The sequence below is a fragment of the Photinus pyralis genome, unplaced genomic scaffold, assembly GCF_008802855.1.
Source record: "Photinus pyralis isolate 1611_PpyrPB1 unplaced genomic scaffold, Ppyr1.3 Ppyr1.4_LG1, whole genome shotgun sequence".
NCBI classification, from domain to species: domain Eukaryota; kingdom Metazoa; phylum Arthropoda; class Insecta; order Coleoptera; family Lampyridae; genus Photinus; species Photinus pyralis.
In genome coordinates this window covers 18708950-18721650 of record NW_022170249.1, presented here as the reverse complement: position 1 = coordinate 18721650, position 12701 = coordinate 18708950, and the positions used below count along the sequence as shown (strand labels likewise).

Here is a 12701-nt window from a genome sequence, read left to right as displayed (position 1 = left end):
TGATGAATTTAAAAAAAACAAAACAAAATCTATTCGAGGCAAGAAAACCATACAGGGTGATTCCTATAGTACCTGCCACCGTTTGGGAGCGTGTAGGTGGTGCGTAGGGGAGTATTTTGATATAGGACACTTGGGGTCGGAAATCTAAAATAAGGGTGCCAGAGCCAAATTTACCTTCTGGAATTTCGCGCCTGTAGGTAGGCAACCCAACCGGCCGGCGGTGCACACGGAGCGATCTCAGGCGGCGATGTGTGGCTGACACTTGATCAGAATTTTGTTTAAACCCACGAAATCCCGTCTGCAACGACGCGTATCAAGTGAATAAACACTATGGCAATAGTATAATAATAGTTGGCTAGATGTAGGAAGTGCATTGAGAACAACGGTGGCCACGTTGAACACTTGTAAACGTTATTGCTTTTGACTGTCGTTTTCCCTCCTTCCCTCCCATGTCGCTTCCTCGCGCTAACTCGCTCTGCATCGCTCCGCGCGAAACGTCGGTCGGTTGGGTTGCCTACATACAGGCGTGAAATTCCAGAAGATAAATTTGGTTCTGGCGCCCTTATTTTAGATTTCCGACCCCAAGTGTCCTATATCTCCCCTAGGCACCCCCTATACGCTAAACGGTGGCAGGTACTATAGGACTATATCAAAATACTCCCCTAGGCACCCCCTATACGCTTCCAAACGGTGGCAGTTACTATAGGAATCACCCTGTATATATAAAAGATGAACAAAACAATGAAAAAAATTCGATACAACTGAAACCGAACGATCCTCGAGATCTTCACACATACATAATTTTTACAACACACCTTAAGGGGTTGATTCTGTCCCACCAGATCAGCATGGCTTGCAAAACGAACTTTTGAATTGGCATATATAGTTTACATGCGCAAACTAAATTTTTTGATTCGGCACTTTTATTCAAGGTGCCTACATACAAAATTTCATCTAAATATCTTAACAAATAAAAAAGACGACTGCGCATGCGCAAAGAAATTTTTTGATTCGGCATTAATTTTACTTTTATTCGAGGTGCCTACATACAAAATTTCCATTAAATATCGTAACAAATAAAAAAATTGGAATTGCGCAAATATTGTATATTAAGATACAAGTGTATAATCAAGTCTTTAAAGCACGCACAACGAGTTTAATGGCACGACGCGAAGCGGAGTGCCTTTAACGTTGCAAGTACTTTAAAGACCAATTATACACGTGTATCTTATAGTATTTTTTATTATACCTGCAGTATAATTTAAAAATAGGAAATACAATGAAATCATATTGACGTTATACTCGAATACATGTCTAATTAAGTGGGCTGGGTGTTCGTCATTTCAAGATTGCCATGGAAATGTCACTTGACGTTTGCTTATAAAAATCATCGTCTTTGTGAATAAAACGATTTCCGTTGAAAAACATAATACACCGTCCCTTAAATATCGCTTGTTGTAAAATCTAAACAAACGTAATGCAGGAAATGTCAAAGGTATTTAAATCTTTGGTGCATTCATTCAAAACTTCAAACAATGCTGCGATTAAAAAGTGGAACAGATTTGGAAGTATACCCTAAATTAAGGGCGTTTGTGAAAGCTTCAACCAAAGGATAGGAAATGTTATGCATTTATAGAAAGCGACCTAAGAGGATTTTTATTTCACCCAGATGACAGTTTCAAAAGTCATACTTAAAGTATCATTACTTAGCAACTTTAAAGCACGTGTGTTTTAAAGGCTTTTTTTCGCACGCATTTGAGTGTTTAAAACGGAGATTGTGATTCAAGGTATAATAAAAAAGTTTGGAATGCGCATGCGCAATATTTTTTTGCATCTGCATAGTTGCCTGAAGTTTAAGAAATATTTACTAACACAGAAAACCGGACATTCATATGTTCTTTGTAACAATAGAGTTATAAGAGAAACCCTTTTTGGAGATTTGGGCAGTTTTTGGGCGGTAACTTTTTGGCCCGTTAGTCTACGTAGCCAAAAACAATAGCGACCTTTCATATATCCCGAAGAACATGTGTATCAATTTGCAAAGCGATCGGACGTTTCTACACAACGTTATCGTGCACACGAACAGATAGACGGACGGACAGACAGACAGCAATACAAAATTATAAACGATCTCGAGAATCGTTAAAAATTAATTACATCATATGTTTAAAATATCAGCGACGCTCTCATGGGAGGGCTTGAATCACTGAAAATTGAACATTATTTTGCCATTTTTCTCAAAAACTTGAATTCTTACAAAAATGTTTCCTTCCTACAATCTTGTGGGCCGTGACAAGATCTTTAAGGTGGTAGAATACATTTATACCGTCTACTTCCGGTTGCTGATGTAAACTGGAAAGTGTGCAAGCGTAAAAATGACATATGTACTACCGCTTTCACGCTAATTTTTTGCGGGAAACTTATGCAACACGTGGTGCTTGTATTAACATATGGAACACTGGAATTTAAAATATGAAGAAAAGGGAAAGCCAAAAGACATGGGATATTAAACCTAAGTGGCAAGAATACTCATAGAATAGGAGAAGGCTAAGAAGTTAACGCGAGATAGGAAAGGAACACAATAGTTTATAGCGACTTATCTGGTAGAATGTTAAATTACACCGGTCTACAGCATTTTTGCGCATGGGACATATATGATATATACCATATTTGTATTGCTTGTATAGCCACAAATAAGAATTAGAACAAAAAAAGGTTGTGTATTTGTTTTTGTGCCAAAAAAATGCAAAAAACCAAAAAATAAAAATACCTATAAAATCTTACTTACACTGGCATGATTTATTATAAGGTAACGTTCCTACATTTATAACTTGTTTGTTTTAGAGTCTAAATGTTTAAAAATGGAACAGTTTTGTCGTTTTTGTCATGTTCAACTGAAGTTTTTCTCATCAACCCCCCAAATATGATCTTCCATCATGCTTCCAGGTTACTGGCCTTGGTAACGTGCCTAAATCCCATTATGTCTGGATGAAAGGCTTGTCCGTGTTATTCCGAATAAGCTCCCATATTATCCTTAAATTAATCTAAATGAGAATGTAACCTGTGCATCTTTACAGACATTCTATACCCGATGATGCAAAACCAAAACCTGTCAGCTCGTCATAATTTTCAGCTCTATGGTTTCCCAGGAAACACTGAACGGGAAACAATGGACTATTGCCTTAAAACTGTTCCAGAATTTTTTTCTCTCTTTGCTAAGTAACCGCGGGAAAATATCACCCTCCATTTTTCTTTTTATTTGAGCGAAACCAGATTCCAGCTGTAATTTTCGCCCCTGAAAGCTTTCAATCAAATCGCTATAACTTTTGTAAAAGCAAATATTTTCGATGTCTAATTGCACTTTTTATTTATTTTTGCTTACTATAGTCAGAATATATTATGTAAATTCCATGCGCAAAAAAAAATTATTTTTTTGTTGACCAGTGTTATTTTCCGTACACCATAATTGTAGAAGGGTTTTGATTATAATAAATAATAATGTTACAATTGTTGTTGTTTATTCCATATGCTGTAAACATGACTGATACTAAGCTATAAAGGTTGTTTTCAAGTCGAGTTATAATTAATGTAACTGGAATTCACAGTGGTGACCAAAGGCTTAATTTGAGAAGAAAAACATATTTTTTCCCAAAATACAGTGACATTTGATTTGTAATTTGGAACAAAAGTTCCAATTGGTAAAAATACCAATGAGTCTATTGACAAATACGTGGTGTTCACTGAAATCATTGCGTGTTTAATAAAATAAGTGTTCTGCAATCAATTCATGAGACATTGAGAGAATGGCTGAATGTGAGGAATGGTACAAAGTAAGTTGTGTGGCAACTTCTCTTCTAAAGCATCAAACACATCCCTAATACGTCACTTTGTTGAAGAAAGTTTTTTTCACAAAACATTTATTCAAATATAAAAAATATTCCAAGTAGACAGCATTTAGAAGTAGGTATAATACTTATACATTTTATTTATTTATTTTGTAATATTCAGGTCTTCCAAAATTTAACAAACATACAATTTCTTATAAACTAGACTCTCCAAACAGTGCAAAGAATAGGTATGTATGGTAACAAGGATAAAGAGGTTAACTAAACTAAATGTTAATTTAAAAAAAAACGTCAAACTTATAATCCATCATATTCAAAAATTTTTAACGCATTAATTTGCAACTTAAGTTAAGTAGGATTATATACTATTTGGATAGGTGTGATTACATCAATTAATGGACTAAGTTAATAAGTTAGAAATGCAGTCATTATTCTCAGGAACTGGACATCTTTTTCTTTTATTTTTTTTTAACTTGCATAAATATCTTTTTTGGTGTTCTGCATTTTTATTATCATTATTGCTCTTTTCTGGGACCATATTGTCAACTGAATTATTTTGTAAGGCATGTATTTCACTTCTTACAGTATTTAGATATGTTAATAAGTATGAGACAGCTTCTACACTAGAAATTTCACTTACTAAGTCATGAAAGTTTTCAATAGCAGCCCTTTTCAGAGTTTCCAGTTCTGAAGAGCTAGTTATAGTTTTCCGACTATGCAGATGGTTTGAAATAGTATTATGCTCATAATTTTGGTCATCCAGAATATTTTGATCTGTAAAAGTTCGGATAGGTTGAATATCATCATGCATTGGAAAATACTTGAGGCAGACAAGATGTATGTGTTTGCACATGTTGTAGTGTACGCTGTAGTCATGGCAAGTACAGGACAACATATGCAAACATTTTCGGCATTCTGTACACAAAAATTCACATTTACATTGCTCTGGCTGAGCCACCACTGTAACCTTAAAGAATTCAAGCAAGGGGTCCGTATCTTTATTTTTTGAGGTCACTAAAAAAGTACTAGCAGATTCTCTTTGTAAATCAGTCTGGTTTAAAACTAAACAGGCTAATTCGTGCCTTTTTCTTAAAGCGTATAACTTATGAGGAACTTCATTGTGTGATACGTATATAAGCAGTTTTAAGCACTTCTGTCGAAGACATTCCAATACATTTTGAATGCTACGGTCCAGTCTTTGTTGACATTTTCCACCTACAGAAGCATTGTGCTTCAACTCCTGATGCCAATTTTCTAAGGCCAGGTTTGTATTTCTGTGAAACTCTTTTTTGAAGCAAAGTGCCCACTGTTCTGGCCTGTTAGCATATTTTGAAAAGTATGTACCATATTTTTCTGTTTCGGGATCTTTTATTAAATTCTCTGTAAATGTAGGTAATGTTGTCTCAAAAGTAACGACATCCACTTCATTGATAATCGATTTCAGTGAGGCTTTAGTTTCTTCTTTCTTTTCAGCTGAAGAAATCTTTGTTAAATTTTCAAATAATTTTTTTTTAGTATGCCAGTCGCAAAGTAGTTTACTTGGAATATGACCATACACACTTACAAACGCATTGTAAAATGTGTTTGTATCAACTGACATAAAATACCTTGGTTTAATATCAGGCACTATTTTTTTAATGGCAGTAAAAAAATGTTCGAACATTTTTTTGGTTTGAGTTATTGACCAAAGAAATGCCACAGGAAAGCCTTCAAAACGTCTGTCAACCACCATAAGGGTTGTTAGTTGAATTTTATATGGGTTAGTTCCATGTGTGGAATCTATCATGAGAATATCATTCCCATAAATATTCAATAATTCCCTTTGTGCCTGATTCATGAAAATTAAGAAAAAATTGTTTGTACCTATTTCCAGGTCTTCGACACCATAGGGTTTATATGCAAGAATAGGGTTTTCGTCAGAATCTTCAATTAATGGATTCAACTGGTTGATAAGAACATCAACACTTTCAGCATCGTCTTTATCAAAAATGATATCCGAGCTTACATTAAAAGAGTGTTTTATGTTGTGAATGTCACGAAGTGTTGTGTACGAAATTCGCTTGCTTGGATTAAATTCATCTCCAATATCTTTTAAAATCTGCTGTGGTGGTATGCCCTGACATAATTTGGCAGCGATTGTTGCTCTTTCAGCATGGGAAAGACGAAGTCTACCAACGTCTTGGGTATGGCCGACATGCGTCCCAAAAAAATGAACTGTTATTGATCCATCAGCCATTTGTTTAGTAATAATTCTTGCAGGACAGTTGCAGTTTATTCCATTTGGTCCTTTACCCTGAAATAAATCACTCATTAAATATTAAGTACCTACCTATAAAATTAAGCATTATTTTACACATCCAACACTTTTAATCTTATCCAGCACGTTGTATAAAAAGAAAGTTGTAACTTTTAGATAGGTACTGATACAAATCAGTAAGGTCCGGATTTTTATGGTTAAAACCTTAGACCATATAGTACATGGACTGCTATTAGCCCTATGCTTTCAATACAAAATGGGTGGTCACGGATAGAGAGCACTGTAGTCGTGGGTATGTGAATCTCAGGGTAAACTAATGCCGTATGAACACCAGTCGGATCGCGTAAATAGTAGCTTTTATGGTAACCGCGTAGTACGGGACGCTTTAAATACTCTTGATTATCTTCTATACGTCCACAAATAAGAACAGGTTTGCTATTTTTGCCATATCTAGACGATTAATTAAGTGACGTTTGTTAATTTATAGGTTGACAATCTCAAATCGTGTCTAAGCGGACAACTTCGGACAGACTCGTTTACCCTGAAACTCACATACCCAGGCGATGTCCTTGACAATATTTTAGTTACAATTAGCAGTCCATGTACTATATGGTCTAAGGTTAAAACACTGTGTTTCTTTTTTTTCACCACTAGCATCTGATGACATGATTATTACCCTTTTTTCCACTTGTAAAGTATTTCTTATCAATATAATATGTTAATTTAGAGGACTTCAAGTGCTAGTAGTGAAAAAAATAGTATAGGTATATACCACGGTAGAGAAGTCTATTATTGCCTTCGCACCCTACACCCCTCGGCGCAAGCGCCTCGAGATGTAATCTTGGTGCTCAGGCAATAACACTGTACTTCTCTACCTTGATATACAGGGTGGTGCCTAGCGCAACGCAGCATAGGGATTTCAATGGTAATTTCTTTATAGTCAATTACTAGCTCCCCAAATTATTTTAGAGCAAAAGTCTAAATAGGTTTTTTTTAGAGAAAAAAATACTGCATCTGTTCATACTTTTAGTTATACTTTTCCATTTTTCAAAACCGTAGAAATTGACAAAATAAAAAATTACATTTTAATAAATCAGTGATGCTTTGGAACCTTTTAACAAACTACAAGCGCATCCCATCTAAGTTATCATTGTTTAACGTCGAACAATTTTCATATTTAATTCTGTTTCAACTAACCGACGCAATAAAAGGCATCCTAGGGTAATGTTTTTTTAGAGAATGTATGCTGCATCTGCATCAGATACTATTTGTTTATCATTTTCCGGAATCAGAGTACCTACATAATCAAAGAAAAAAACTGATTTGGGGAAGAATCGTTCTTAAACTTATATTCGGATTTTCCTACTACTGCAGCCAAAACGTTGAATGTATTGTCGTTTTCCTGATGGTTTTGACGGAAAGTGAACGTTATTGCACTTGCAGTTCTTTAACTAATTTATAAACAAGTACAAACTTAATATACGTCAAAGGCAAATAATGAAACGCGATCCCTGTTTATTTAGGTAATTTCAAGGCATATTTGATTTATTGTAAAATGAACATTTTTATTTTGTCGATTTCTATGGTTTTGAAAAATGGAAAATTATAACTAAAAGTATGAACAGATGCAGTATTTTTTTCTCTAAAAAAAACGTATTTAGACTTTTGCTCTAAAATAATTTGGGGAGCTAGTAATTGACTATAAAGAAATTACCATTGAAATCCCTATGCTGCGTCGCGCTAGGCACCACCCGGTATAATGTACTATTATGCATTTAAAATTGTCAAAATATTTATTATAAAATTCTAAATACGGCAGATGATAAACGCCGTACCTATAGTAAAGTACAAAACAAATCAAAGTAATAAAAATTGTTCTAAATTTCAAATAATAAAACTGAATATGTGTAGAAATTTTTTTTTAATCAATGGGGTTGCAATAATGACCATTGCTTGATTTAAGTGATCTGGTGATGCGTAAATTAAATTCGTGGTAATAATCCTAAGATTTTCACAAAAATTCTTTTCATTCCAAAAACATGAACTGACTCAGCTACTACGACCATTGAATTTATAAGTTATAAATTCAATGCTATGACCTTTCAGGAAAACACAATTTGATTTGATGAGTTCACAAAGTGTAACGTGGTTACGCGTTATCAGGTCCTTATGAGATCACTAATGTTTTTGCTACAGTCGATGGCACTTGTAAGTGTAAACTTAAAGCAATTTTAAGGAAATGACTGCAAAAATTGACAAACTTTTTTTTTCTTGTATTCATTCATTGCTTATATAGTTTTTACCTCTTTTCTTACCTTTGTGGCTCGCTGCCTGTTGATTATTTTTGAATAAACAGCCTTTCCACTCCTATGGCAAAGATAGTCTGTCAGACGGAAATCTTTTGAAGATAATGACCTAGACATTCGGAAACCTGATTGGGTATCTGTTTCAAGCTTCTGTTTCCAGTTTTGAAAATGTTCTTTCGAGTCAAAAATCATCTGCTCCTCTGTTATTTTTATGGAGTGCGCATTTTTGAGATGTGCATCCAGTTCGGTATATTTCCAGAACGTTTCGCTGCATAACGGACAAATCAAAGTACATTTTCTGCCACCCTCAGAAGACTTGTGTATATTTCTAATGTGTCTACTTAGATTGCACTGTTTACTAAATGTCTTTCCACATAAGGTACAAATGAATCTGTGAATTAAAAATTATAAATTAAACAACATGCAAACAACTGAGCGGAACTAATTGTTAGGTACAATCAACATTATTCATTTTTAGTATGTGCAACCCTTACATCTTCTTTAACTTTTTTGTGTTCTGGCTCATTTCATTCGTGTTTGGGTAACACCACACAGAAAATTTTTTTTGCCGTTGTCACTGTGTAACTGTGGTAATATAAACAAAAACAAACGCTGGCACAGCAAATTCAAATTCTAGCGCTTGCGGTTGGCCGGTTGCGCGGTGCTGAGGGAGTCACGGTGCAACAGATCTGCAAGATAAGTAACTTGAGTACAATCTACAGATATGACATAACCACGCAATCAAAACAAGTGAAAGGCGTGAACGCCACAGCCAGCCATAGTATCAACCCCTTCTCGTAAGATAAACCTAGAAAACCTAAAAGAAACTGCTATATTTTGCGCTATCTAGCGTCTCTCTATTGATTTAATTTAAGTATGAGTTATGACCATATATAATATATATGGTTATGACCACTTACCTCTATTATAGATCAGTGGTTATGACATAAATAATTGTACGTTTTTCACAAAGTGCAGTAATATGAATTTCGATGTTTTGTAGTATCACTGATAGAAAGCTAAATATTATAAATTCCATTTTAAATTGTACAGTTGATAAAAGACAACGAAAGAGGACGCTTCAAGTAACTCTGTTAGTTTAACTGCTGACACGGCAAAATAAAATCGAAACGTTGCACTAAATACGTTATCGCTTCTCGGCCTATGGCTAAGATCAAAGTGTAGTATCTGTTCTTATCAGCTTAATATCTGATACGACCCGCATGCGGGTCCAGTATATTAAACTGATTTTTGGAAATTGACGGAGGTTAGGGGCTTGCTCCACCTCCGTCGCGGGTTGGCCCAAATAAATAAATAAAAATAAAGATTAACCATTGGAAGATTTCGACAATGATTGCGGTTGCCATGGATTTTACCACTTATATTTGTTGGCGCAGACGACCAAGTAGGAGAGCTTGATAGACATTTTTGGGTAGGTATTTGAGGCACGAACTTGTCCAATACTTCTCCAATAATACTATTAATACCCAAACACAGAAATAACTGACGTACATTAATGAGTTTGATATAACATTCTTCAACAATTACTTTCAAGAATGTGTTTATATATTTATAAAATAATCATATTGTTTTGGTTTGCGTTTATCATCTACTGTATTCAGATAATAGTAATTATCGCACGCCCAAATGTGTACACTATATTACTGTTATTGATATCCGTAACGAAAGGTGCAGACCCAGTTTGTTTATCGTATTCGTAAAATTTAAATTGCACAGCGCTACGATAATAGAATTGTAAAACTATACAAGTGTTGACGAAAGTTGTGTATTTGATGTAATGAAGCTCGTTGTTTAATTATCGTCAATAAATTCGCCTCAGTTTCGTATTCATTTTTTATCTAAGACTTTTATAGATACGCTCACGCGCATTCCCGCGCTTCTATAAACGTCACTGATTGACAAATTTGAAGGACAGGTGCCATGATATTCCTAAAGCGCGGTTTAGACGCTACGATAAATTGTAACAATTTATCGTAACGATCGAATCGTTACGATTTATCGTTGCGTGTGAACAGAGGATTGTAGCGATTTATTGGAATTGGAATTGGATTGGATGGTTGATGGCGGCCGGCTTCAATTTCTGCGAATCGTAGCGATAAATTGGAACGTGTAAACAATAACAGCGATTTATCGCTACGATTTGTGACAAATTTTGCCGACGTGAACCATTTTTGTATCCATTTGGGCTACTTGGACCGTCTCTAGCGCACACGTTTTACATTTGGCGAGTGGCGATCAAGTTTGGCAACCCAAAAAAAAATATTTAGCGACGAATGGCTATTCAGAAATCATAATCGAGATTAAGATTCTATTGTAAGCAAGCAATGTAAGCAATAAAGTGCGAGTATAATTTATATTAGTGGACAGAACCAAAAGACAAGTAGAAAAGTAAAAAAATAAAAACTGTATTACCTAAACCGTGATCGACAATGAGATTGGAACAAGAAATCGTTACATGTAAACAGTACGCACTCTTTCGATTTATTGAACGATAAATTGGACAATCAGATCGTTACGATTTATCGAAACCAAGATCGTAGCGTCTAAACCGCGCTTAACAGAAAATAGTGTCATGACAGATGACAGCCTGACATTAGCGACTTCTGCAGTGCAGTGCCAGAGGCAGACGATGAAAAATTTGTGTTCCGATGGCCGTGAATTCAATACCTAATTGTATTTCCGCGTGCAATTAGCATTGGAGGACAAAGGCATCCAAAAATAGCTGAAAACGAATGTGGCGGAACCTAATATGTGTGACAATGTGGCAGCAATTGAGGATATTGTTGTGAAGCGCGATATCATATTCGACTCGCAGTGTAATAGCCCATCGAACAATTTCTATGAGTTGGATTCAGCGAAGAGATTATGTTGACGTTCAATTGAAAGGATGGTTTTCAGAAAGCAGTTGATGGAATCTGGACCATCCACTCAGGCGGAGCTGTGGAAGTTGAAAGATATGATGCTGAACCCACTGATGTGTGACCTGTGGGATGATCAAAAAGTGTTTTCAATTAGACTTACTCAATGGTAGCGAAAATCAGAATTATACGTCTTTTGCTTAGACCAATAATTATTTTGTAATAAATTGATTGGAGAGGAATTTTGTGTTTTAAGTATTTAATAAGTGTAATAATCCGTTCTTCTTGATATTACTGTCTTTTCATTTCCTTCACCTGCAAAGAAAACATTTAGAAAATAGTCATTCACAATATGCGTAACGCAACCATATATATAAGAGTATATATGAACGTAACCACCGCGCGCAGCGCCGGTATTTTGACTGCTCCCTAATAGTAGGGGAGCTAACACGAAATCCACTGAACGAGAATGATCAAAATTTTAATCGATGGTGTTCCATTTTGCCCTATCAGAGTATGCTAAAATCGATCGTCTGCCGCCTCAGGTCATACGACTTAAGGCGCTGCGGGTACTTCTTGTGGTACCAATTCTGAAAGGTTGTTTTTCTAAAAAATAAGTTATATACCAAATGAAAACGTTGATAATAGCTCTTAAAAAAATATTTAAAAAAATCCCGCGCATTTGGTAACTCCGTAAAAAAACAATTCTTAGTCGGTTTTTCACGAACTTTCTACGGATATAACTAGGTTACGGTGGGACGAATGAAGCTGATTTTTTTTACAAACTCATGATAGGTACTACTAATGACTTAACGGTGTTTCGTTTTTAAATTTTGTCTCTAATTACAAGATTATCTTATTAGCTTAACATTATAAGATATCTTATAATTAGAGAAAAAATTTAAAAAAGAAACACTCTCATAGTCATTGGCTGTACCTACCATTAGTCTGTAAAAAAAATCAGCTTCATTCTTCCAACGGTAACCTAGTTATATCCGTACAAAGTTCGTGAAAAACCGACTAAGAATTGTTTTCTTACGGAGTTATCAAATGTGCGCGATTTTTTTAAATGTTTTTTTAAGAGCTATTATCAACGTTTTCATTTAGTGTATAACTTATTTTCTCGAAAAACAACCTTTCAGAATTGGTACCACAAGAAGTACCCGCAGCGCCTTAAGTCATATGACCTGAGGCGGCAGACGATCGATTTTAGCATACTCTGATAGGGCAAAATGGAACTCCATCGGTTAAAATTTTGATCATTCTCGTTCAGTGGATTTCGTGCTAGCTCCCCTACTATCTTAAGACCTTCTGCAGAGGCACCTCTAAATAGCATTATGCGGGTCACTCTGTAATTGGGCGCATGCCTGTTGAGGGCCCAAAACAAGAGAGGTATAATAAATAAATAAATAAA

The 12701-nt window shown here is 35.3% G+C and overlaps 1 protein-coding gene and 1 pseudogene across 4 annotated transcripts; one reads left to right on the top strand and one right to left on the bottom strand.

Annotated features, from left to right (window-relative positions):
• Positions 1 to 3221: 3221 nt before the first annotated feature.
• LOC116159625 lies at positions 3222 to 9191 on the bottom strand. Of its 4 annotated transcripts, none has more exons than XM_031472652.1 (4): positions 8903 to 9191; positions 8418 to 8799; positions 5709 to 6138; positions 3222 to 3295 (listed from the first exon to the last, which is right to left on the bottom strand). In XM_031472652.1, the coding sequence occupies exons 1-4, from the start codon at positions 8932 to 8934 to the stop codon at positions 3237 to 3239; spliced, it is 903 nt and encodes a 300-aa protein (XP_031328512.1). In that variant the 5' UTR covers positions 8935 to 9191; the 3' UTR covers positions 3222 to 3236. The 4 variants fall into 4 exon arrangements, with proteins under 4 accessions (XP_031328512.1, XP_031328511.1, XP_031328510.1 ...); XM_031472651.1 differs by lacking the exon at positions 3222 to 3295 and adding an exon at positions 3628 to 4619; XM_031472650.1 differs by lacking the exon at positions 3222 to 3295 and having other exon boundaries at positions 3635 to 6138; positions 8903 to 9097; positions 9143 to 9173.
• A 366-nt stretch (positions 9192 to 9557) lies between these two features.
• Positions 9558 to 9719, top strand: LOC116160747 (annotated as a pseudogene).
• The last annotated feature ends 2982 nt before the right edge of the window (positions 9720 to 12701 follow it).